This window comes from Pangasianodon hypophthalmus, chromosome 20 (genome assembly GCF_027358585.1).
Source record: "Pangasianodon hypophthalmus isolate fPanHyp1 chromosome 20, fPanHyp1.pri, whole genome shotgun sequence".
NCBI classification, from domain to species: domain Eukaryota; kingdom Metazoa; phylum Chordata; class Actinopteri; order Siluriformes; family Pangasiidae; genus Pangasianodon; species Pangasianodon hypophthalmus.
This window is the reverse complement of record NC_069729.1, coordinates 6252294-6279210: the sequence shown is the minus strand read 5'-3', so window position 1 is coordinate 6279210 and position 26917 is coordinate 6252294. Positions and strand designations below refer to the sequence as shown.

The following is a 26917-nucleotide window of genomic DNA, read 5'->3' as shown; positions in this document are numbered from 1 at the left end:
TAACCACTAAGCGACCCCTACCCCTACCAAAGTAACCACTAAGCGACCCCTACCCCTACCAAAGTAACCACTAAGCGACCCCTACCCCAACCAAAGTAACCACTAAGCTACCCCTACCCCTATCAAAGTAAAATAAAGATACAGCCTGTATTTTGTAGTCTTTGTGTAAAGTTTATTTAAGTTAAACATTATGAATAAGACATGGAACAAACAATGCAACATCTTATAAATTAAATATCTTCCTTTAAATAACATCTAACAAAATTTTTTGAGGTCAGGATGCTAAAATTTTAATTTACCTTTGAGAAGAGGATCAGTAGATACACTACAAGTAACCTTGTCAACACACTTGTGTTAAATTACTTTTGGATGATGATGATTTAAGCAGGGGGAAAATGTAAAAGTGAGAAAAAGTGAGAAGTTTTATATGGTCCAAGAGGTGACATTTAAAGAAAGATGCTACATGCTAGAAGTCAAAGCAAAACATGGCAACTATGAGGCTTTTTTCATGCAAGAAAACACATTTCACAATCACACACACTCATAAATGGAGAAGTAATAGTGCTTTGAACAGGATTTGTTTGGTTATATAGTTTTGCTCAATCAGAAGCGCATTCATCAGCTGAAAACCGTTACTGACCTATCACAGCCTTTTCACCAGCTGTGGATTAAAGATGCTACAAACACGATGGAGGTTTCTGCCACTTATTAATTATTAATGCACTCAGTAGTAAAAGATGATCAAGCCGTGTATTATTAGCAACATTGAAGTTGTTAGGAAAATAATGGACAGATCATTTATATACTCTACATTTAGATTTAGATCTAAAACAGCGTTTGTGGGTAAAATGAAAATTTCCAGCACTATTGCCAGTGCAGTACTGCCATTCCAATATATTCAAAAAAGTGGTCTTTTTTTGTTACATAGCTCATGTCTCTATAAATAAAGAGGTGGCACCTGATCCTAGAACAAGTCTCGGTCATTATAAGTATATGCGCTTTCATTCTGACAGGATTTTCCTCTCTCGTCTGTGCATGAACCGATCTGTGAATGTGACTACAGCATAAATCAGCAGCTAAAATTAAGTCCACAGACTTTTTCCCCACAGTGAAAATAACATGGTTGGTAGTGCAACCCCTGCTGGCAGCAAAAAGCACGTACCTGGTGCTGCCACGGGGAAAAACTCAGCCAGTGCATAATCCAGAATAATGTTCTGCGTAAGTACATTTTCTAATCAAGCCTCATATACTATACACAGACCTGTATACCTGTACCTGTGGTCAACTCCCAGTCAAACATCAACAACTCCTGCTTTCAACAACACACAAAAGCCATACAGTGGAGTCCAGACCTGATATTTAAGAGATTCCCACGGGGGTTTCAAACCCACCTCTTTATTTTTTAGGGGTTGTGGTGTGCAGGTCAGGCCAGGCAGGAACGTGGTGCCTGGGCAGTGTGCCCTCCGTCAGCTTCTCCATCCATAGGTTTAGCCGGTCTAGCTTGTGATGGAGCTGTACAGTGTCATCCTCGTCCTCAGTGAACGTAGGTCTAAACAGGCAAAAGTACTTTTTATGGCCATTAAGGGCCAGCACGTGGCCGGTGTAGTCTGGTTTACAGGAGGACGCGCCCTTTTCTTCCTCGTCTTCTGAAAGCCTGGCAGATGGCGCCAACTGCAGGAGTGAGTCCATCCACCGACTGTGCTTGTCAGTATTAAAAAAGGAGTAGTGAAGAGTCTGATACCTGAGAAAAGGCACACAATTAGGATTGGAAATATTTTATGAAACATAAATAGTCCATGTAAACAACTAAATATTACACAAAAAAAAGAACAGGAGCCCAACAGGTGCAATCGGTTCTAATCGTGTTCTTTTTCCAACAAGGTGAACAATAAATGTTAGAGCGGTAAAAGTAAAAGTGACCAAAAAAAAAAAAAAGAAAAAGAAAAAGAGCCCAAGGATGTAATTGTTAAGTTCAACGCTGTTCCTGCCTTTTCAGCTTTAGGTTTTAGGAGCGTTAAAATTTCCTGTAAGAATCTGCACTGTGTTAATTTCAACTCATTATGCTAAAAGAAAATATAATCTCCAGCAGAATATGAATTAGAAAATGAAAGTACTTGTGTGTTCATGCTTTGTTTTGCGCCATAAAAGTTGGTCTAGGTATTTTATTAAGCAATCAAATGTTTGTGCAGGTTGAGAAATAAAACAGCACAACGTTAATGACTTTTGTCTGAATCTTTTGTCCTATTTCTCTGGAAACATTGTACCATGGTGCAATTTCTCCCACTTTTACATTTCTTACTCAAGTATGTTGCAGATACTCCTTGGATTTTTCTTCACCTATTTATATGTACACATAAATGGGAAAATTGCAAGCCTCACCCTGAGAACGAGTACACTTCTTTGGCAAACTTCTTCAGTAGGACCTGTTTGGACACGTCTGTGAGCACCAGCACCACATTGATGTGTCCCGGCTTTAATTTCACCAGATTGCTGGTGTAGGTCATGTCTGTCAACTCCGTCACCTCCACAAAGTTCTTCTTCGAAGGACGGCTAAATTAAAAAACAAAAGGAGACTCTAAAGCACAAAAATACCCCAAAGTTACAGATTTTTTTTATTTATATTTATGGTTACTTATAAAATCCTCATGTGTAATTTGTGCAGCAGAAATGGTCATTTTGTTCACTTTAAGCTATTTAAATTTGAAGTAGAGGATAATCAAATCTATCACACCTGGATGTGTTTTCTGTATCTGAAGAGCTTCCTGCTGTCTTTGGGGATTCTTTAGCCTTCCGTTTGGCTGTTTTTTCCTCTGAATCACTGCAAATTGGTGTTTTAAAGTGAAGTCAAGGCCAAGCTACACCACCATGAGTCAAACTTGTAATGGTGTCCCGAGTGTGTTTCAGCTCCTACCTGAAAGCCTGAATGATGACGGTGCCAAACAGGATGAAGAGAGCGGAGAAGATCAGAGATACGATGGGCATCACCTCTCGCCTGGGGGAGACACAGAATCTAATCTGAGTGTTGGAGTACTTTACAGCAAAGAGCCTGCACCCTAGTTTTAATGCTCTCAAACTAGAAGCTTGCTTCTGTTTGTTTGCCTGTATTCTACATTAAGAAGAGTTAGTAGGTTTCATCATACACCACACAACTGTATAACCTTACTACCATGAACGGAAATACATCTGAATAGAAACTGAATGCTGATAGAACCTTAAAATACCAAGGTCACTACTTGTTACTACAGATGTCATTACAGGGCTACATTCATGACTACAGTCAAATCTCATCTTCGAATTAAGCCTCAGGTACGGTTTAAAAAAATTGCTACAGGTAAGAAAGAGTGACTCCTGAAATGTCTCATACTTACCAGTTTGAGTAGAGAAGGTCAAAGTAGACTTGAGAAAGGTAATCATAGGCAGCATTCAACCACCGAATTAGAAACATCTGGAATGGAGAAAATGAGAATCAAAAATGCGATCATAGATTGAGTTGACTGGGACAGATGAATCCAGTTAGACTTTGTTTACACTGTAAAACAAATCCGAATTATTTCTTAATTGCAAATTATTATGGCTGCTTCTTTTTTTTGTTTTTTTTTACTCAAACTGTAGTAGGTTTTGCTTGTATATACAGATATGCGGTTATCTAAGGAATCAGATGTGCCAGATATCAGATGTCCTGAACTGTGTAGGGCAGACGAATGTTAGCTAGTTGGCTTGCAACACAAAGATTTTATTGTGGATTATGTTTTACATGGGTGCGTCTAATGTGCAATCCTGGTCCAGTCATGTGCAACTACCGAGGGTGGTTTATGCCATGTTTGCTGATACTAACACAGCAAGTACTGCATTTATGTCTTTTCTGACAAACTTTCCTGCTCAAATTGCATACTGGGTAAGAGTAAGAGACTATACCAAATCACTTGAGGTCTAAATCCTGCATGGTGGGAGTTCCTGTATGGTATCCCTGGAATATGCTATTTATTTCGGCGTGACTGATGGAGGGCTGTCAGACTCACTGAGGCGAGCTCATTGTTGAGTTCAGGCAGCATGGCATCATAGGTGAGAAAGCTCGGGTCTCTCTGCAGGAGCTCCAGCTGCTCGTGGAGGCGGTGCTTATCGTCGTCACTCCCATTCCAGCCGCCTGTCACTGTCCGGTACAGCACCTTGCCTGCGGCGCTTCGCCTCTCCAGAATGATCACCTATTAGATGTTTGGGACAAAAGCGATCAGAGATACACACAGATAGACATATAACGTAAACCCGATGTGAATAAGAATACTAAATCTGAATTCTGAATCAAAATAAGACTGAAAATAGTGTCATATAACTGACGCATTAATCTGTGTGTATATATGCGTGTTTGACTCTGACCTGGGGAGGCCTCATGTCTTCCTTTTTGAGCAGCGTATCACAGAGAGGCTGCTGCTGCTTCTGATAGACGTAGGCGAATCTCACCACCTCTTTAGTGTTAGAAGAGGCAAAGTCAAAGAAGGCGTCATTCACAGACACAAACGTCTCATCCTCCCCAGTGATGAGCAAGACACAGTATCTGAGAGGATGAAAGAACAAATTAGTCACCTTACAGCTTCCACTGAAAAGACGCTACAAAGTTTTTACAAGTCATTTCACAATTCACTAGTGTGAAGCGGAATTTGAAAATGCTCCACAAGACCTAAAAATCTTTTAAAAACTAGATGCATCAGCGAGGCTGTGAAATTCTTCACAAGGTTCAGCATTCAGAGGCCAGTGTTATTAGATATAACAGATGGAGGATTTGTTATATAACATAAAATCCTCTAAAACCAGAGAAGAAACAGAAGAAGCAGGCCTTCTTACTTCCGACGGCGGTGGAACTGTTTGACTGGACACAGCTCGTCAAAGAGCTTCTGATTGACCAGTCGTGGCACTAGCAGGAAACGGTTGCTCGAGACAAACTCATCAATGGTCTGCTTTTTCATTCCCCTGGACTGAGTGTACAAAATCAGAAAGCTTAACTTAAAAGGTGTATAAAGCAATCTTACATCCAGAGTGAAAAAAATATAATTAATCTATTTGCACTGGGATATTTACCAGTTTATTAGGTACGCCTACCTTGTACCATTGACACTCGTTGACCATTTTATGAGGTTATAATAGGTATACGCTTTTTACTGCTCAACATTATGTTATCAGTATCTGAATGCTGGCAACTCAAACCATTAACCAGGTATTTGATTTACAAAGTGCAGCTGTATGGTATAAGGTAGGTGTCCCTAATAAACTCGCAACTCAATGTAAATGGCTGCTCATGTGTATGCATCTAAAAAGCACATTACGCTTGCAATGCAAGAGTTAAAAATAATTTTAAATTGTGGCTACAACTAAGGAGCAATGCCTCCTTCAAACTAAAGAGTAAATGTGTGTTGACATTTAGACAGTGGTCAATACCTGTATGGCGTCTGCAGGTTTCTCAGTGTTCTCTTTAAACAGCAGCATGGTGGGAGCGTACATGTTGATGCTGAACTGCTGCTGGATACGCGTGGCCTCACTATGAACTACGTACCCAAACCGCACAAAGTCCCGATATGCAAATGCAGAGAGCTACAAGCAGAGCAACACAATACGGGTTTTTCATGTCCACAGACAGGTCACATGTATACTAGGGCTGCAACAATTAGTCAATAAAATTGACTACGCTGATTATGGAAATTCATGTACGTGGATTTTTACAGTCGACGCGTCATTTACTGAACCAAGAGCAAAGAGCTGTTATGATGTAAAACTGCACAGCCCTCTGTGTCCATTCTGTGTCCAGTGTAAAACACTGCTCTCAACACTGCTTCTGTTTCACGCCAGTGAGAGGGCAGTCAAAGAAAGCAAGATCATGTTCCTTAAATTAAATAAATAAATAAATAATAACACTGAGTGATGCACTGCTATGGCTATGAAGTATATCGATGATGCACAAACATTTAAAACAAAAGCTTCTACTTTGTGAAACAGATTAATGTCATTAGCCTCATATTATATAGTGTTTTGTGGAAGGTATTTGATATTTTTATGATGACCGAAGTATGGCCAAAGTAATAATGTGAGCAGTACTAGAGCAGAAATCTCATAGTTTAATGATATCGGTTTATTTTAGCTGGTGCGATTTTGGCTTGTTCAAGTTAACGATGAGTTTGCGTGTCTAAGTGTAGGCTATTTATCGTAAACCCGATACATTTGCCTCTTAAAATTTGTGTTTTATGTACTGTTTTATGTCATTATGATTTTAAAAACTCGCGACAATATACATTTATAAAAACAATCATTTGTTGCAGCCCTGATGAGTACATTTGCACGTTTAATATTTTATGATCTACTATAGAGTACATACTTCACATAACAATCAGTGAATAGCATTTTACCTTGTAAAGGAATGGTGCTGAAGCAGCAGCGTCAAAGAGTAGTACTCTAGGTTTGTTCTCTTCTCGCCAACCGTTCAAAAACTGTATGTAGTTATCATCTGTCACCTTATTAAAAAAATGAAAAAGGCATCAATATCATTATTTTATGTTTTATATATAAGAATGCCACAGCATATCGAAATGAGACAATACCCTGATAACTGGGTAATTTTTTTCCCCTCTATTCTAACACAATTAAACTTTGCATATCTCATACCACCATTTCCAACATTATACATGTCACATACGTGCTTAAGTTCCAACATACAAGATTTCCATCTAACCTTCTCTACTAGGTTATGTGGCAGCAAGCTTTCCACAAAGTGCCTCAGGTTCTCTCGGGACACAGCGCTGTGGAAGAAGGTCACTCTGCCGTTGATGAGCGCCAGAATGGAGGGGGTGCCACGGGCTCCGAGATGAGTAGCTAGCCGCTTCTCGTAACCGAAATCCACAACACCAATTCCCACACCTAAAACCAAAGACGAGGGGAATATAGAAGTAAAACTACATGCAGTTTTTAAAAACAGGGGCCTCAGCGCATATGAAACTGCTAATAAAGGTATTGTGAGCGATTTTGAAGGTTAGATGAAGCTAGCTATTCTGAAACTCAAAATTTAAACAAATCCAAAGGAAGGCTTTGTGAAATAACTGGCAACAATACTAGTAATGCCTCCTGGTCCTGATTGGTTGGATGCTGGTGGTCCATATCATTTGTTTATTATGAGCATGGGATGCCAGTGAGGTCACCATTTTTCCCCTAAGAAGATGTTTTATTAAACATGAGAAGAACAATACCTAAATATTACAAAGCTTTTAAGCCTATACTCCCTCTTATGAATATTATATTGGAATCTATTTGGAATTATTTGGAATTTATCATCAGGAATAAAACAGCGCAGTTATAGGAAAATAATCCACTTTGGAGTGGTGTGATTTGCCCCACTAAAAAGCGGGGCTACTGTTACCACCCCAAAGTGGATTATTTTAGCAGTGATTGCAATTTTTACTTTAGTCATGAATGACACACAGTCTGCAGTTATATTTAATACTGTAGAACATTCATGAGACAAGTTAGTTGCTGTCATCACTTACATTATAAAATAACGTATATAAACAGTGATTCCATCACCAGGCTGTCTTTTGCTCTCTCACTCTCTCTCGATGTCATTAAGTTAATTTAAAAAAAAAAAAAAAAAAAAAAATACCACTTGTCATATTACAGAGAAACCTGAAAGCACAAAGCTTTGAAAAATTACTGACAGTAACAAAAAGCTGACACTGGAGACTCCTTCCATAAATATTAAATAAATGTCTGCTTACAGAAAATGTTATTACATCAAAGACTATATACGTCTTACATTGTTAGACAACGTTTTTTTTTTTATCTGTTTATTATTAGCCTTAGATTTTGTAGAATCGTGGTATAAATACAGATGTTGATATTTTTCATTTGATATTTTCACAACACTCACCCAGTGGCTCCAGATCCTGAACCGTTTCCTTCCAGACGGGCTCAATATGGATGCAGCTGAAACACCACTCTGACGTAATCTTAATCAGGTAGGGCCTTTTGAAGCTATCTGGCACCACTTCGTTCATATACTTCTCGTACTGAAGCAGGTGCTTGCTGTCAGTGAAATCTCGAGTCGACTGTGTGAAACGAAAGAACGACTGATCGAAGTAAAAACTGTCATGGAAGTGGTGGAAACCATGCGGTCCCTGGTTGTGGTGTTGGTTCTCATCTGTCTGGCCGAATCGGTCGTAGTTCGCTCTGCGATCCTCACTCGACAGGATCTGTGGAAAACAAAATGGATTAGAGGAATAATCTCTGTCATAACTCACAGCAATAAACCAAACAAATTAACAACAGAATTGCTAAACACCTCAAAAATATTGTAATACGAACATATTTAATGTATTTCAGACTGGAGTGTATATAGGCATGTTAAAAAAAAAATGAAACAAATCAGGCATGAAGGATCTTTGGATTTTAAGACAAAATAAAAAAAGTCTAAACCTACCTCATAGGATTTAGTAATCTTGATAAACATGTCTTCTGCACTTGGATCTTTGTTCTTGTCCGGATGCCTGTCATAAAGCACGACACATTCTGAACACTTACGTAGTGTAATGTAATGTAAGTATTATTAGGTTAACACGTTCATGCAGCATTACAATTACAGATCAATTTCTCCAAGCAATCCATGAACCTCCTCGCGATTACTCACCACTCCTTAACGAGCTGCTTGTACGCTTTCCTGATTTCAGCCTGACTGGCGTGTCGAGACACTCCGAGCACCGTGTACGGATTGAACTCGGAAGCTGATGCATTTCCCAAAACAAGCAGGACCACAGCCAGACAGATCAGACAGCTCAGGAAAGGCTTGGAGAGCGCTCTCATCTTCTCAGACTCAGACAGGCTGCCTACAGAAAGAAATCGAAAACAAAAGGAAATCCTGTGTAAATGTTAGTCATGTGAACTGAGAGAGGAAAGAAACTCAGTGGTGTGAAACGCAAATGAAATCACATCTCGAATACATAAACACTCACACAAAAAAAATCCAGACACAGATCGAGCTGGTCAGACTGGTAGACCGTCTTTCCTAGCTAGTCAGATCTTTTCCAGCTTCCTTAAAATAAACGTTTGAGAGCAATTAGAAAACTTTTATAAGGAAGGTGGAAAAGAACTGGCCTGATGGCAAGGATGGTCCACCAGTTTGAGCATCTCAGCCTGTTTGGGCAGCTGATCAGATTAAGCTGGATTTTCCAGCAAGGATGATAGACCTCAGTTAACAAAAATACACCATTTGTAGGGTGGTCTGACTTTTGAAATGGCTTAAAAGAAGGAGAAATGGGGCTGTCAAACAGCCAGACATGGCTGAGATCTGAGATGAAATCTCAGCTTTTCAATGACTATCAATATCTCTATCAGAAATGTCTATCAATAACTATGTTTGTATTACCCAGCAACAAATAAGGAACCCAACATCCCCTGAAGTCCAATCTGTGAACTACAAATCGAGGACAGTCTCGAAGAAAGGCATGGCTTTCAGTAAACCAAAGAGTAAATATAGCGAATGTACCCTTGTAAATAACAAGCTAGCAAGCTAATTTAGCCGGCTAAGAACTGCTAGCATGGCTGCCAAAGAGAAACTCAAACTCACAGCGCCATAACAAACTCTCATAAATACGAAACAGGAAAAAAGGACTACTCACAAAACCTTCAAGTGACCTATTTGCATAAAAAACATCTACTCAGTGACAAGCACCCATGGGCAGGTCCCGTTGCTAGGCTAGCATTTTTTCCCCACTAGCACTTCCGGTTCCGGTGAATGGTAGGAAGACACTAGGGAGATAAAAGACCCCTAGTACTGAGCTAAATATATTAAATAAATAAATAAATAAATAGATAAATAAATAAGAAGTACTTTTGCATTATATCATTAGACCTGATAGTTTGTAGATATGACACAAAATCTTTTTTTTAATTGCTTTTCTTGTCTTTTTTTCCACAGCTGTTCTATTTCTAGAATAAAAACACATGGAACACTAAACAATGCAAATATATTTAGATTTGTACTTTAGTGCAGTGTGCATTGTTATAATTATTATGATATTTGTATAAGTCAGCTTATTTATATTTTATATTTCTTATCAGCATGTTTTAAAGCAAACTGTCTGCGGTGTGAAGCACAGAATCTGATATCTGTTATAAAGAGGTGAATGCTCTCTTACATCTTGTTTAATTTTAAATCATAATAACCATCATTGCTTTGTTAAGGATTCTCTTTTTAGAGCTTGGGATTTTTTTTTTTTTTTCTTAGTTGGTCTTCATCATGTGATCACTCTTTTTGACTCTTTTATGGTGTTTTTTTTGTAATGTTTTTATTTATGATATGATTATTACCAAAAAATGTTACAAGCTATACATGTCCACTTTAAATTATTGCATATTTTACTCGTATTTTTGCTATTTCTGAATTTGCCTTACTCCTGAGTGGATCTTCATTGTTATTCTTAGGCATATATGGAACGATAGGAACTAAAATGCTGTAAACCATAAATATAAATTATATTTAATAAAAAGCATTCCAGTTTTTTTAAAAAAAATCCTTCATTACAATGTAGTAGACTTACTAACACAGGATTATGAAATTACTGGTCAAAATCACTAATATAAATCCCAGATTATATTTGGATATCATCAAAATTAAATGTTAAAAATATATTTAAAGCAGATTTGAAAAATTCTTATGCTTATTCTTGTGACTTTGTCATTGCTGCCATGCGTCTCTTCAGAATCACACAAATCTTTCATATGTCACTCAAAAGGCCAATGTTTGGCTCTGATAAGTTTCCCAGAACGCTGTTAACGAGTGTGTGAACCGCGAGTTTATGAATGAGTGAACCTTCTTTTAATTTATGCATTTTAATGAAGAATAATCCCTGAGGAATAATGAACAGGTTTAACACAGCACTCTTCCATGTTAATAAATTCTAATCTCAAACGTGTCGGTTATTATATTAAACCACTAAACTGAGCTAAATGTGTGCAGACTTCATTCCTCAAAAACCTTCTCATGATGCAATCTTACAGATGGGTAAAATTCACCCCATACATTTGCATATGCTATGCATAAACTGTACATATAGTTTCATTTCTAGCTAGTGCTACTACTTTGTTTGGGACACGAGATTGCCAAATGTGTCACTCCCTCCTCCCCTATCCCCCCCAAAAGTGCCTTTCTGATGTTCCAAAGGTTTTAAAAGTCTATATGGTAGAAAACATAAATCATAAGTCTCGGTGCTGCAGGCTGTTCATCATTCATGTGGTTTCCCTGACCAGTGTATATGATATTCATTAACACAGCAAAAAGACACATAAATAACACCAAGTCAAACTCAGGACAATTCACTTTTAAAACAGCCCGTTTATTCATTTAATTTTAAAAAATAAAAACTAAAAAGGACTATTTCATCGTCGCTATAAGAAACAGTACGGAAGCACTGATAGTCTTTGAGCCTTTCTAGCTCTTCAAGTATGTTCATTCTGTTTATGGGTTGGAGGCAGTGCCTCTATCAGAGCAGGCCAGCAGGGGGCACAATGGGCAGGGCTAGAGAAGCAAAGGCAGGGCAGCCTGGGTCTTTGATAAGCCAAGAACTTTCTTATTCTGTGGCCCAGTCCAGTACAGCCCAGCTAATCAAACACAAAACTCATCTGCACAAGCTGAACCCATTTCTTCCAGTGATGATTGTGCGGAAGTCCTTTCAGCAGCAAAGGGTCATAAGAAGGATGTAGAGGAATAGGACACAGCACAGCAGGGCAAAGAGAGATTTAGAGAAAGACAGATGTGCATAGTGTGAGACAGATAGACAGAAAGAGAGAGAGAGAGAGAGAGAGAGAGAGAGAGGAAATTGTGGTGAAGAAAGAGAGTAAAAGCAGACTGCGTGGTTTAGAAAGGGAAACAAGCTGAGTGATGATAGTGATGAAGGCTATGCTGATGAAGAGAACGTTATCCTGTTTGCACTCGACACACTCCAGTGTTAATTCAGTGCCGCAAAACCAGATCCTGGTTATTTGCATAAATTTTATACTCTTACTATAATTATACAAGGACACAAAGCAACACAACTTGCATCACTTTCAACACCAAAAAAAAAAAAAAAAAAAAACAACTCTGCATTACAATTTTTTTCCAGTAGACAGAAAAAAAAATATCTTCATCAAAATGTAAACAAATTCACTCCTTGGGCAAGGAACAAAGCATCAAAATCATCTGTGAGATCTCTCTTGACATCCATCCTCACCGAGCTCCTTCATCTGGAGCTCACAGCGGCTGAGGCAGTGCGCTTGTCTCCGGGTCCTTCGTCAGGCCCCGTCCTTTCTTTCCCTTCATAAAGCCGATATCACTTTCCGTGCAGGTCATCTAGAGTGCAGCAAGAAACGGTCCAGGTACTGTGAAATGGCCTCCCAGTTCCTCCAGAGGAAGGCCAGGACGACGACGAGGAGCAGCGTGGAAAGCGTGCGGCTGCGTGTCTTCATAAGCGGGACCACACAGTTCGCCACCGTCGACACGAACACCAGCAGGACAGCCATGACGGCCAGCAGAACGTTGATGAGCTTGCCGAGCAGGGTGCGTGCCGTGGCGTTCTCCAACCCCTCCAACTGCACCACCTGCTGTTGCTGCTGCTGTAGTTCCATCTTCGAGATGCGCGTCTGGCAGGCCTCCAGCGCCTCCTACAGGCAACAGAGTGCAAATGCAGTCAATATGAAGCAAGGGTACTTAGCTAAACAAGCAACATGACTGAACGGTGACAACGTTACCCTTTAATGCTTAACCATTAATGATTAGTTTATGTCTTATTTATAGGCAATTCAAAATGGCTATGTTTTGTTTCATAGTAGTGCTTCACGTTACTCACTTTTGACTAGAGACTCTGCACACATGAGACAATGACTTTTTCGTCTTTTTTAAGTAAGCCATGTCATCAGCTGGTTCATTTTTAGAAAACTAGAGCCGCTGAACTACAAAGTATGAACAGTTTTCTTTTACAGACGTTTACCAGCTCTGCTACAGTATTATTTCAAGTACTCAGTTCTGTTCAATGGGTCTGCATCTCGACCACCGTCCACCAGATGAGAATCCCTGTTTTAGAAGTACAGCAGCGTGCAACTAAAATAAAACTGGCTTAAAAAAAAAAAGAAGAGTTTCTCCTGAATTGGCCAGCAGGAGCTACTTTTAGTCTCATTGCAAAGTTTATGCAAATACAGCCCCAGCTGTCTGAAAATAAACTGCACATTTAATTTATTTCCCAAATATCCAATATGACTGATGTGGATAAGTAACCTGTATGTCTCTGGCCCGTTCGTAAGACTGGTATGCGATTTTTTCCTCCATGCTGGCCAGCTCCTGCTTCAGGTTGAGAATTTCATTCTGATGGAGCTCTGTGAGATCATTCAGCTGCTCCTCTAGACGTTCACATCTGTTCATGCACACACACACACACACACACATATATATATATGAAGTGGGCTTTACATGGACAACAAATGCTTAAAACAGATTTTTAAGTCAACAGTTTATTATCACTTCTAGTCACAGATATATAAGTGTATATCAGGCGTCTGAAGTGTTTGAGTGTGTCGGTGTGTACCTGTATCTCTCCTCCTGCAGGGCTTGCATGATAACCGTGTAATCCCTCTGATAGAGGCTCTTCAGATTCTCAAACGACTCCTCCAGCCGGCCCTGGTTCTCCCGCAACTCCTGGATCTCGTGAAACAGAGCGTCAAGGCCTGAGGCCTGGCCGTGCTCCAGCGTGTTGCCCTTGGAGCTTGGGGGTCCTCCAGGGGCTCCAGTGGTGCTGTTGGCCCCTGCCGAGCCTGATGTGGCGCTCGAGCAGTCGTCCTCGCTGCCGTACTTGGGGCTGGACTGCAACTGTCCAGGTGCTAGGGCTCTAGTGGATGACGTCCCGGCCCCTGGTACAACCCCTGGCACAGCTTCGTCCCCCTGCGTCTCGTCCAGAGAGTCTTTTAGCGACGAGATGTTGTCTGCACTCCCGAATTTGTTGCGGATGAGCGAGGCAAACTCACGGGGTTTGGAAACAACAACGCCTGCAGCTGAATGAGTGGCCTGGGAGATACTGGAGAGACCTCCGGTCACCTAACAAAGACATGTAAGCACTTCATTGACTGCAATACAAACTATATATAAACTTTTATAACTTGGTTATAAAATGGGAACAATGAAAAGAGAAACAGGACACAACAGAAATAACAAATGACACTACAGCAAATTCCAGCTCTTTCTAAAGCAGGTAACAAATTACCACTCTTAAATCCAGCATATATTATTATTATTCTATATTATTTAATGTCTTATTTATTATATGGTTTTATTTCATTCCTTTGTATTACTTTTGCTTGTAATTTGTTTGTAAATCTACAGTGAGATTTTAGTGCACTTCACTGGCTGGCTGCCATTAGCAACGCTTCCAGTTCACTAGCGTTTAATGAAACAGAAATCTTGCCAGTCTGTGTAAAGTCATCAGTCAATGACAAATGAAATTTGCAAAAACAATGCCCTAAATCACTCTTTCTAAGATCACATTTGTCACTGAGGTAGGAAGAAATGAGAGGCAGCTGGGCACAAAATGGCCAACATTAGCCATCACAAAAACAATGTTGTTAATGGTAAGTAAGATATTTGTAACGTTACATGCTGCAAAATGTTGGTGTGCATATATGTAGCCTCACTCTACCTGGCTCTCAGATACAATGTCTTGCGTAAGTATTGGACTTAATTGGGATTATGGCCCTCGAGAACACATTCAACAGTACCGTTTAACATGATGCTACCACCACCATGCTTCACTGCAGGAATGGTGTTCTCAGGGTGATGAGCAGTGTTCGCTAAACGTATTGGCATTTTGTGCCAAGGACAAACAGTTAAAATTTGGTCTCATCAAACCAGAGAACCCTCTTTCCACATGTTTGGCGAGTCTCCAAAATGCCTTTTGGCAAGCAGAATTTCATATAGCTCACCACTCTTTCATAAAAAGCCCAGCTTTGTGGAGAGTCCAGGCTAGGGTGAACAGGGTTTCCCATCTGAACTGTGGATCTTTTCATCTTTTCATCTCCTTCAAAGTTAACATTGGCCTGTTTCGTGCTTATGACTAATGCCCTCCTTACCCAGGCACTGACTTTTGGTGGATGGCCTCCTCTAGGAGCTGTGGCTGTGCCATAATCTGGCACGTTTTCCATGTTTTAATAATGGATTTAATGGTGCTCTGAGGGATGTTCAAATGGATTTTTTTAATATGATCAAACCCTGATTGATACTTTTCCAGAACTTCGTCCCAGACTTGTTTTGACAGCTCCTGGGTCATTATGATGCAACTTGTTTAAGCGTGTTCTCTAGAAAACGCCGGGACCTTCCAGGAGCAGGTGTAATTATACTCAGATTATGTGACATGTTAATTACGGGTGGATTCTCTTCAACTAATTATCTGACTTCTGATTGTACTGATCACACCAGAAATAATTTAAGGGATTCCCAGCAAAGGGGGTGAACACATAATCAAAAAATAAACACTTCTATTTTTTTATTTGTATATAATTTTGCAAAATATATTCAACCTCCCACTTTTTGTGTAGATTCGGGACATGTAATCCCAGTCAAGTCCACTTCAGTTCCAAGATATAACAATACATAATGTGTAAAAAGTTCAAGCAAGGTGAATACTTATGCAGTACAGTGTATAGTGCTTATCTCTATGACACAAGCGGATTCCAAACTACAAAACGTAAGTCTATGAAGACATATCACATTAGCTTAATAGCCCCACTTTACCTCATCCAGGATTTCACTAATATTTTAGGGACATATTAATCTTTTTCTCAGATTAAACAAGTTCTTTCTTTAGATTTCTTTAGTAATAGAGTGTTCCAGTAAGGTTCTGTTTTAGCCCCTTTTAATGCAGCTCCTTGAATATTTAAGTAACAAACTTAATAATGATTTTAATTTCTATTCCTATTACATAATTATATGCCTCAGTTCTTCAGTTGTAAAGCATATTCAGATTTTGGACTCAAAATGAAGAGTGCTATATTAATAATATCATTTTCCATAAAAACACGTTCCATAGTGACATCATACACCCAGATAATTCTGCGCTACAACGACCCATAACTTTAAGTATGATGAAAAGTACCTTGGCGCCGACGTCCTTCAGGCCCTGGTGCATGTCACGTAGCACGTCTTTGGGCTGGCGCGGGATGCCGTTGTGCTCCACCTCCCTCAGCTTGCGGTGGTAATGCTCCAGCTTCCTCTGCAGCTGCTGGATGGTCTGTGCTGACTTCTGATTCTTCTTCTCAAATACTTGCTTGATGCGTGCGCTCTGCTGCTTGTCAGCGTTGTTGGCCAGTTTCAGGTACTCGGCTACGTTGTCGTCGCGCGCCGTCTGCTCGATCTTGATCTGCTCCGTGAGCTTGAGGATCTTCTGCTGCAGCTGAGAAATGGCTTGTTTGGTGCGCTGCGGGTCAGGAGCGCCGTCTACCGAGTCTACACCGTAAGCACCGCCGCCATCTGAGCTGCTGGACAGAGCGTTGGGGGATGCAGCCAAGCCAGACACCTCTAGGCGATCCACCTAGAGAGACAGAGTGAGAGAAAGAAAGAAAGAAAGGGGAAGAAGAAGTAGAAAGAGAAAGAAAACATGCAAATAAGAAATAAAGGTGGCAGGCAAGAAAAACAGAGAAATGAGAAAGGAATAAAGAAAGAACAGGCAAGCAAGAAAGAACACAAACAAAACAAGAAAGAAACAGAAAGGAAGAACAACAGTTAACACGGTCACAGTCCTGCGCAATGACAAAAACAACACAAAACCTCATAAAATCAACCACGAAATCAATAAAAGCACCATGACTGTGAGCACACTCCCAACGCAGGCCATGGCAGAGCATACACGCTGCAGTCACACTTCCACATGTCGTATGCAGGAATTTGCAACAATCGCAAGAGACTCTGACTGTCTGGACCTCTGTACTATGACAAGACTCCTGCAATCCTCTGAGATAACACCTGAAGCTCGGATCACTGATAAAGTGGCATACTGCTCCACATTAAAAAGCACTTTATTAGAAACAGAATAAGCACTACCTACGCTTGAAATATAAAACTCCAAATCCAAAGCACAATTTCAGAACTTTAATATGAGCTATGACCTTCTACACACATCCTGAGCCAAAAAAGGTTCATTCAGGGGTTCATTAACAAAAATATCTACAATAAACAAAAAAAAATGCTTTACATCTAATAAACTCTGAGCAGAGTTTGTAACTGTTATAAATATATTGACAATATATCGATATAATATCGTCATATTGCTCAGCTATAGGTTCAAATAACATTCTCTGAGAAAAATCAATCAACTAAAGCATTTAATCATTATTAGCATACTCAAAACAATGCCATATATTAGTTTCCTTGAAGGGTTACAGTCTGTCAGAAAGGACTGGGAAAAAAATTTATTGCCATCCATTAAAGTAGTTTCAGTGCCTGGTACAAGTGTTCATATAGCTATCATTCTTTTTATTACACAGAAACTGCTATAAATGCACCTAGAAGCATTACGTCATTCTACACAAGGTATGTAAACTACCTGCAAAACTGTAAAAACCCTCACCAGAGATGCCTTTATATGTATCAATCTTCACACCTGGTGAATCCACCTTGACCCTGAGTTCTTAACCTCGCACCCCACAGTTCAGTTTGATTAGGAGAGTGATAAAGCCTCTTAGCAAGCTGACTTAGCATGTTGAGTAGCTGTGAAGTAAGTCTTAATAATGCAAGAATGGTGGAAAAATACAAGGCTTAAGAATCTGTCAAGTTACTTCAGTAATTATAACACAATGCCACTGACTACAATCTGATGTGTGCTATCACTACAAATTGGACTACAAATAATAAAAGAAAATCCCTGACAGTAAAATTTATCAGGTAGCCCACCAGGCAAGGAAAAGTTCCAGTGTGGTACCAAGTCCCATAGTTTACTAAGCTAAAAATGGTAGCTAACATAATATAACACAATAACATATGGCGAGATAAGCAAATACAGTAATACAGACTAGAGGACATAAACAAATGCGAGATCATCATCCTAATCTAACAACGTGCACAGTGTGTTTGTGCCTTCGACAATGTCAGGTAGTCTTTGGCGAACGTTTCGGCTATGAGTGGTGTTGTTTTGTCCTTGCATACAAGTTATTATTCGAATCTATCAAGCAACTTTCTTTCCTTCTAGCAAGAAAGTCTGCACTACACTAAACTATTCCAGATTTACTTCCCCTTTCCTGTTATAATAACCTCCGCTCTTCTGAGAAGGCTTTCCACTAGATTTTGGAGCGAGGCTGTGGGGATTTGTGCTCATTCAGCCACAAGAGCATTAGTGATTCAGGCACTGATATCAGGTGAGGAGGCTAATTCATCCCAAAGGTGGTCAGTGGGGTTGTGGTTAGGGCTCTGAGCAGCTAACCACAATCTTGGCAAACCATGTCTTCACGGAGCTCGCTTTGTGCACAGGGGCACTGTCATGCTGGAACATGTTTTGGTTAGACCTCTTAGTTCCAGTTAAGGGAAATTGTAATGCTACAGCATACAAAGACATTCTGTACAGCTGTGTGCTTCCAACTTCATGGTTACAGTTTGGGGAAGAACCACATATGGGTGTGATGGGTGTGATTCACACCAATTAACCCAATAAGTAAAAAATACATTCTACTAGATCGCAGCTCGACCGATATGTGTAGTGCAGCATGTGGTGGGACTCGGAACAAGAAGCACGCACTTTAGTCGTCAAAGTGCCCCAAACCACCATGACACTCATTACCTTTAAACATAGCTACATACCAAATGAATCAATCAGGCACAGGGTTTTTGTTTTCTTTTTCTGACTGTTAAACCTACTCACCCAACAAGTAACTACAAAAAAAAAAAAAAAAAAAAACACCTTAAAGCACAAACACAAAATCTGCTTGTCACAGGTGCCGTGGCTTGTGATTGGTCCCTGTCTGATTTCTGTAACTAACCCCTGTGCACCACTGTGGGATGTCTGACAAGCACCTGAGCCTGCCATTCCACTGAGGAGGAGCACAGGCAGACATTCCTGATGGTTCCAGCAAGCAATATCAATACCAGGTGAAATGACTCCTATTATCAGACCCCTCAGCAGTAGTAGTTGGAAGACCAACACACTGCAGGGACAGAAAGATGAAGAAAGGCATCTCCAAGACACAGTAAAGCAGCACCACCTGCTGGGAAATCTTAACCTCAGGCCAAACCCTTTAGAACAAAAAGAAGTGATCAGGTACCCGGATGCCACATCCTGGTCCAAAATAAAAGGTGTAAGGCATTCATTGGCTTCATTACTGCCTAGTTCGCTTATCAGGAGTACTCCCTTTAACAGCGAAATTTACCTTGGCTTTGAAAACACAGTAACCTTAGATAAACTCTACAATCTTCTCAGAAAAGCCTGCAGTTGGATAAAAATTCTGGCAAACCGCTTTAACGTGCAAGGACATGAATCCTATTATTGGCATAAAAACACTGTGAGTAAATGAGGTATGCTAATGAAGTGAGTTCTTGTTAAACCTTATACAACCATGACTGTGGTGTGATGCAGAATACCAAAAATACCGTGTTCACACCTCCGATCTTGTGACGGGACACTGGTACAATACAAGCACTAAATGAGCATGCATATTTAAGCACAAGTGCTATTACTGAGATATCTTATTTCTGTGTAATAAGCAGTGAATGACCTCTTGGATTAGGACACTCCTAGTTAGCGTCTTGTCAGCCAATCCATGTCTGATTTAAGCAAAGAAACTAGTTGGTCATATTTCCATAACCTAGTTCCAGTCAGGTCCAGATCTGAAGACTTACTCCTCTACACTGTTTTATGCTTTTCCCCCTCTTTCCCCCTCTATATATGGTTAAAAATCCTCATTAATTAGCCAAGAAGCAGAAAGGTGAAACAATAAAACTGATTAGAGCAGTCAGACATCAAGATGAGATCTCGTCCCCCGGGATGAATCAGCTCTGAGTAGCTACGAGCTTGATCTAAGGCCACGAAAGCATCTCTAAAAACTTTAACTGGGTCTGTAATTAAAAGAGTCCATTTCGGCCACAGTGAATAAAGAAAGCAATTGATTAATAAAAGAGGTTTTTATTACTTACTCGGTCTGATTCCTCGGTGGAGTGATAGCCGGAGGTCAGGAGCATGTCGGCCAAGGCAGGGCTGCTGGGAGTGTCCGTGGTGGAGGACGACCGCGGGCGTCCAGCCTGCATCAAAGCCTCCTGGGTACTGCGCCGATGGATCTGGGGGCTGCCTTTCTGGGGGGGCTCCCCTCCCCCCCCAGTCTTGCTGCGGCGACTCTGCAGGCTGGTCCCTCGCTTCATCATGGGGGGAGCACCTCGGATCTGCTGCAGCACACGGCTCAGAGCTGCGGGGGGGGTGGAAGTGGATGGGAGGTCAGAGTCAGGAGGCGTGATGTTAGGGGCAGTGGCTTCTCCCAACTCTGACCCTGCCTCTGCGGCCTCAGGTGCAGGGCTCGCAGAGGAAGAGGAGAGGTCTTGTGGCACGACAGATGAGCGCCGGCGCTGGGGTTGGAAGAGCTGTTTCAGGCCATGGCCAAGCACGCCCATGTTCTCCAGGGCATTTTGAGTAATTTTGGACAAGCTGTGCTCGGCCTCAGAAGCCCTCCTGCTCGCCCCCGACTCAGCTCGAGTCCCGGAGTCTGGCTCCTCCGTGGCAGGTTGTTCGCTAGCACCCTGATCCATCTCAAGGCTGCCAGGTTCAACTTAGAGGGTCGGCATCGGGTCAGGGTCTAACTAAGCCCCGCCACCACTAACCCTCTGACAGGCAGATTCAAAAGCCAGGTAGCAGGGGGCTTGGCACTCGGGTGGGTTCTGTGAGCGTGCATGCATCTGTGGATTGGCTCAAAGTCATGCTTGTCTACCACAGAAGGAAAACAACATGGATTGTGACATGCAGCACTGAGTGATGGCACACAAGCAGCAAATACAGGAAAGCTCAAGCTAATAACAAAGCAGAAGCACTTCAGTTGGCTTGGAGAGATTAGGGTGTGGCAATCTTTTCACCTAATCATATTCTGAGGTGTCAGATTCCTCAACTGATATCATTAGGATATGACTCATTGCTGTGCCAATCCCGTAAGTCTTAAGTCACAGAATAAACATGCCAAACCTGTATGTTACTCAAAGCCAAGGTACTATTGTTGCAATTGCTATACTAATAATGACACACTCTACTAAGCAGTCTACAGTCATGGGTGGTGATGTGACAAAACAGCTACTAAAGAATTAGAGCTATGAATTTCTGCAATGCTCACAGGGTCTTTATTGAATTTAATGAAAACAACACGTCTGTTGTTTAATCTGATTTGTCTAAATATGAACATAAATATTCTTATATATCAAAATGCCAATTTAAAATCAGTAATAAAAATTGAATAGCCAGAATCCGACCCCTTCACTGCAGAAGTTCACCCTCGATCTACTGTTAATTACTCTTGAGGATGACGTTGAAAGCACAAACACAAGTTAAAGCGGAGTTTTAGTGTCTGTGAGTCATGTGGGTTACGTGGCATGTGAATTGGGACAAACTTAGGTAGCGATTTCTCACTGCAGATACGAGGAGCCAGTAACCCTGGTACTCTTTCACCAAAGCACTTTTCTATCAAGTGCAAAACACTGCCCTCTTAATCGTAGGCATATTAACACTGAAGCATGTTTCATACATTGTAATAACATCCTGTAAAGCGATACCAAACATTTCAGAGAATATTTGGCAGAGAAAACATCAACCCACACAGTACATCTTTCTTTTTTTTCGGATGAACAAAGAACAACACAAACAGTTCTACATAAGAGAGAAGAGGAGGAAAAAAGAAACGGAGAGTGTTGCTTACCATCAGACCAGCCCGGCCTCCTCTGGCTCTCAATTCAGGAATGGCTATGGAAGAAAATGGATGCTGTTGTCAGACACACTGGACTCACATCATCCAATAAACCAGTCTATTCTACACCCGTGCATATCAGCCATCAGTGAATGAAACATTAGACAGGCAGAATAATTCACAGCAGTGTATAAAACCGGCCCGCATGCAGCATTTTGAAGCTCCTGAACCCATGCTACTACAGACTACTCACTACAGTGGATTTATAAGCCCACTGCAACCCGACTAGATGAACATTCTAGAAGTTCCTGGCTGACGTTCATAAAGCTTGGGAATGCTGAAGTGAGATCAGGGTAAACAAGTCTCAAATATGATCCTGAATCAACAGACAACAGCTCTACCTTGCCTTTAAAAGCTGCATTTACATTTCAATTACTTAATTTATTAATTAGTAATTGAATGCACTCAAATCCCAAACAGCTTCTTTATTCACTATACATGCTCACTACAGTGAGCAGGGCACGTCAACCGGTGGACAGAGGTCCAGATGTGGACTCAGGAACGTATCTCCGAGGACCCGTACTATAGCAGAGGAGCTCAGCGTATGAAAAAACTGCCCTGTAGTTTAGCGAATCCAGTTTTCTAAACATGAACCGGTGCGGCTTCTGTAGCAGGCCCGTGACGCCAAGACACGTGAAGCCAGCCAACCGCATCTTTTCAAACAGCTACTCATGCATTGTCTCAGGACAGCATTAAAAAACACTCAGAGGGCTATCTGCCCTCTTCCACATACATAAGCTCATAGACAATCATGATTGGCTAGTGTTGCTGTGATTAACAGAGGAGAGAGAGTATGCCATCCCTCCTATCTAAAGAACACAACCAATTTTGCTCCCTTGTCTCCCCGGCACGGATGGCTGTGGTATCGTTGGGATTTGAACTCTCGAGTGATCTCTCGAGGACAGAGAGTACACTCTTCTGTTGCGACACTCGGGAGCCTAAAAACAGAATTTTTAAAGACGAATGGACAGAAAAGTACGCACACTAGTCAAAGTGGCACATGCTTCGAATAATCACTTCAAATTGCTTTATATATGGTTAAGCATTAAAAGGTGACTATGATCACCACTCAGTCACGTTAGTTGCTTATCCGGACCTTTGTAAGCAAGGAATTTTATGTAATTTGACCTGTATGAATTTTAGTTGAATAGTATGACATAATTACACAGGAGAATCAGTCATTTAAGAACTTATAGTAATCAAATGCATTAAAATTACAAATGGCTTCCTATTCACTATTTGCGCTCACTACATAGAGTACGACGTAAATGCATTTTAGAACCACCGTAACACATTATATTTGCAATATAATCTCAATACATTCTGAGACTCAGTTTGTTGTCAGCAAATGTTTCCAAAAACCACCTCCTTTCAAAGAACGAGGCCTTATATAGCAGAAAACACAGACCTTTTTCCTGTAGCCCATCAGCAAACACAGGCTCTGCTGACATATTAAGAAATATTACATTCCCTTCATCATCAGCTGATTAAGCCTTCCAAAAAAAATAAATAAATAAAAGAAGCATGCAGAGGATACCGCAGTCGTACACAAAATGACCGCACTAGCCAATATCTGACATTTCAGCACACTAACACACTAGCCAAAGCAAAGGCCTTTACCTGAGGAACAACATAGAACTTCAAACATCTCCCAGCTGACACCATGAATGACTCAGAGCTGTTATTCAGTTACTCAATCTGGAGTGTCTGTGTCCGTTTTTAAAATGTCAGTCCGAAGCCCTTTACAAGACTACCAATCGATTAGTCTTTCAGGCGAGCCGCTGACCAGTGAGCCGCACAGAGACGTATCTTTGATTAACATCAGAGACATGCTGAGCAGCGTACATGAACTATCAGTGACGGCGCCAGCGTGTTCAATAATTAATTAACCAGATAAACAGCGACATGTTACATCTGCACACTTAGCACAGCTATCGCATAACATAACTAAAACACCCTAAGGGATTGGGCTGCGAAAAGGTAAATGAAGGCAAACAATTGGCTCAAGAACTGAGTCACGGTCCCCATATGCCGTTTAAAAACACACAATGGCGTGTACACATACACCAAGGGCACTGCATTTTGTGTGGATGAAGTGGGTCAGCTCAATCTCCATACCACTCTCTCCCCCAGTCTTACTCACACAGCTCGTCAAGGTCACATCAGAGATCAGCAGGAGCGGCTGGTACAAACGAGCTAGCGCAGCTAAACCCCCCCTTGTCTTATCGATATAAGATAACGATATAAGGTTTCATTTTCGGCATCAGATTTTTTTTTGCTGTTTACAAATTTCTCAAAGCGGATTATTTTGGAATAAGCACAACACAGAATGGGACAAAGACGCACAACTGGGGCTGATTTCTTTCGAGCCCAGACCGTAGATTCATGCAGCCTATTAATGACTGTCGTGTCAGGTGATTACACAGTTTAAAACACACTCTAGATTTCGTGTGCGTTTGGGCTGATATTTTTCAGCCTGCTTCGCTGACACACCTATAACACGTCATCAGCAGTGACTGACAAGATGCACGTGAAATACAGGTGGATTATTTACTCTATAATGCTTTTTTTCCCCCAAAAGAAAGTACAAGTACACAAAGCACACACTGTCTAATCAAAGAACAAATTATGTAAAAGGACAGTTTAGTGGGGTTTTTTTTATTTTTTAATTTTGAACAAAGTGTCTGTCTGTAATTGTGTGTAATAGTTTGGCCCACTTTATTCTCATTACACCATCGATGGGACCTTGTGATATAATGCATCGCTCAACCCTAATAGCTTCATTGTCGAGCTATTGACAGATATTAGATTTCAGCCCTCCCATCTAATATCACATCTAGTCATCAGTAAAGATCAGTGTGTGTGTTTTTAATTGAGCACATACCCTTACATGAGGGATGGTGATAAACTGCCTATTCCGGACAGCATTAGAGAATGACAGCTATTAAATGTAATTAAAACCAAAACTACCCGACACCTCTCCTTGGCAGTCTTTCTCTTTCCTCATGTGAAACTGGCATACATCTGTAATGACTGTGCAAGTCAGAAGCCAGCTCTCACAACATTGTGACCATTTTCTCTAAATGACAAGATAATTAATAACCAGCACTGTACCTCGTCCCATTCATCAGTTCGCCCGCTCTGTCGTCTCCATTTAGAAAGATGGTGTGAATTAATCCTACGGGGTAATCCAAAATAATCTCTTCAGGTCATAGACGATAACTGCCACTCGATCCAGATGGGACGGAGTAGTTTTTCTTGTTCCTGTCGACTAGCCTGGCAAACCTGGCGATATTACATGCTGAAAAACATGGGAAAAACATTACACAAGACATTACACAATATCGAAGCCTGTGAGATCATTAAATGAGATCAGATCACAGGAGAAAAAAAAAAATCCAGCGCTCGTACTGAGCCATGTGTAGCACTAGCTTCATGTCTCGGGATTGATCTTAGATGAAATGTAACATCTGTGTGTATTAATTGGCCGTATTAATCATCTGATCGAGGCAATAAAGCTGAAAAATGAAAAGTATTAGATCATATACAATATCTGAGCACCAAAAGGATCATAGCTATGCACAGAGAGAAGCCAAGGGTCTGAATCTGTCCGATCACTACATCAGATCAGATTATGGGGAAGAAAAAAAAATACCAAGCTTGTATTGATCACTACAGGCTCTGTCTAGGACTAGCCATATGTCATGTGCCTGGATGCTTCAGAGATCTTAGATGAAATCTATCATCTGTTTATATTAATTATATTAATGGTATCTCATCATGATTGATGTATCCATCATCTGATCAGATTAGCTCACTAGGATTGTTAATGCAGTCATCTGTGTAGCCCTGATGGCCAGTTTACGCCCTTTTGGCTAGCTGGTGGTTCAAACAGAGAGATGATGATGAAGAAGATCAGAATCTGATCTGAAGATCACATAAGATCAGATCACATCTCATCACATCCTACTCACCTGCATCAGCTTAGTTTATGAGCATGACACTTGTCGAAATATGATCAGATCCAAGTATACTTCCATCTGAATAGCTAGGACAGCTAAGGTTAGGTAGCAAGACACCTGTCTCACGGTTCTCTGGCCGTCTGTAACGCCAGTGTAGAGACAGGGAGGAGATCTACTAACTTCCGAGATGCTAAATCATTTGACAACCATTTAAAAATCATCCTGAAGCTAGCTAACGTGGGACACTGTCGTCTGATCGTTTGATCCGAGATGCCACGGTAATGTTAGTGCCCCTGACGTCTGATACACGTCTTGCTAGCTAACATCCAGCCCGAGCTAGCCAAAGTCACGCTTAGAGCCGTGTCTATTCCGGCTAAACATGCTAACTCAGCTAGCTTAGCTAAGAGCCAGAGAGATGCTAGGTCGAGTTAGCATTGCTAAGGGCAGCAACACACGGCTCGGCACATCCACTGACCCAGCAACTGTGGTGAAATATGGAACGAGTAATGTCAGGAATTGATACCGGATGCTGTTTCGTGTTTAGAGAGAATATAGTGCGGTACAAACTTACGTGAGTCCTGAGAGGATTGCGCCGATGACCGTTCATTTCATTCCTGCCGTTGAGACACTCCCACGATGACGTCAGCAGCGCGCATGGAGAGACACGCAAAAGGGCAAAAGCTCTCCATGCATAATGCATCCTCACCCAAAATGTGTTCAGCTGCAGCACATGTACACACCTGCAGCCTGCTCCGATTATTTTGCAGATTTCTGAAATCATTGCATACATAAACAGTAAAACAGCTCTGATTTGCTTCTTTTTTCCACTTCCAATATGGGTCATATTAAAATGAGCTTCTGAATCTGAAGCCTGCAACCTGCAGTATGTGAGGATGCATTTCCAATGCCAACCAATCCCCTTTTTTTTTTTTTTTTTTTTGCTGTCTCTGACAAGATCTGATATGATTCCAAAAGTACATGGACACCCT

General features: G+C 41.0%; 2 protein-coding genes across 3 annotated transcripts; both read right to left on the bottom strand.

Annotated features, from left to right (window-relative positions):
- Positions 1–142: 142 nt before the first annotated feature.
- Positions 143–9771, bottom strand: dnajc16l (DnaJ (Hsp40) homolog, subfamily C, member 16 like). The gene is made up of 15 exons (XM_026935685.3): positions 9648–9771; positions 8660–8855; positions 8453–8519; positions 7904–8225; positions 6716–6900; positions 6393–6497; positions 5431–5583; positions 4840–4970; positions 4375–4552; positions 4020–4202; positions 3369–3445; positions 2912–2992; positions 2732–2818; positions 2380–2550; positions 143–1741 (listed from the first exon to the last, which is right to left on the bottom strand). The coding sequence occupies exons 2-15, from the start codon at positions 8830–8832 to the stop codon at positions 1396–1398; spliced, it is 2259 nt and encodes a 752-aa protein (XP_026791486.2). The 5' UTR covers positions 8833–8855; positions 9648–9771; the 3' UTR covers positions 143–1395.
- Positions 9772–11342: 1571 nt separating this feature from the next.
- On the bottom strand, positions 11343–26621 carry tmcc1b (transmembrane and coiled-coil domain family 1b). Of its 2 annotated transcripts, none has more exons than XM_026935518.3 (8): positions 26500–26621; positions 25081–25267; positions 21919–21962; positions 20165–20942; positions 16143–16577; positions 13587–14092; positions 13280–13415; positions 11343–12669 (listed from the first exon to the last, which is right to left on the bottom strand). In XM_026935518.3, the coding sequence occupies exons 4-8, from the start codon at positions 20765–20767 to the stop codon at positions 12355–12357; spliced, it is 1995 nt and encodes a 664-aa protein (XP_026791319.1). In that variant the 5' UTR covers positions 20768–20942; positions 21919–21962; positions 25081–25267; positions 26500–26621; the 3' UTR covers positions 11343–12354. The 2 variants fall into 2 exon arrangements, with proteins under 2 accessions (XP_026791319.1, XP_053083005.1); XM_053227030.1 differs by having other exon boundaries at positions 20165–20430.
- Between the last annotated feature and the right edge of the window lie 296 nt (positions 26622–26917).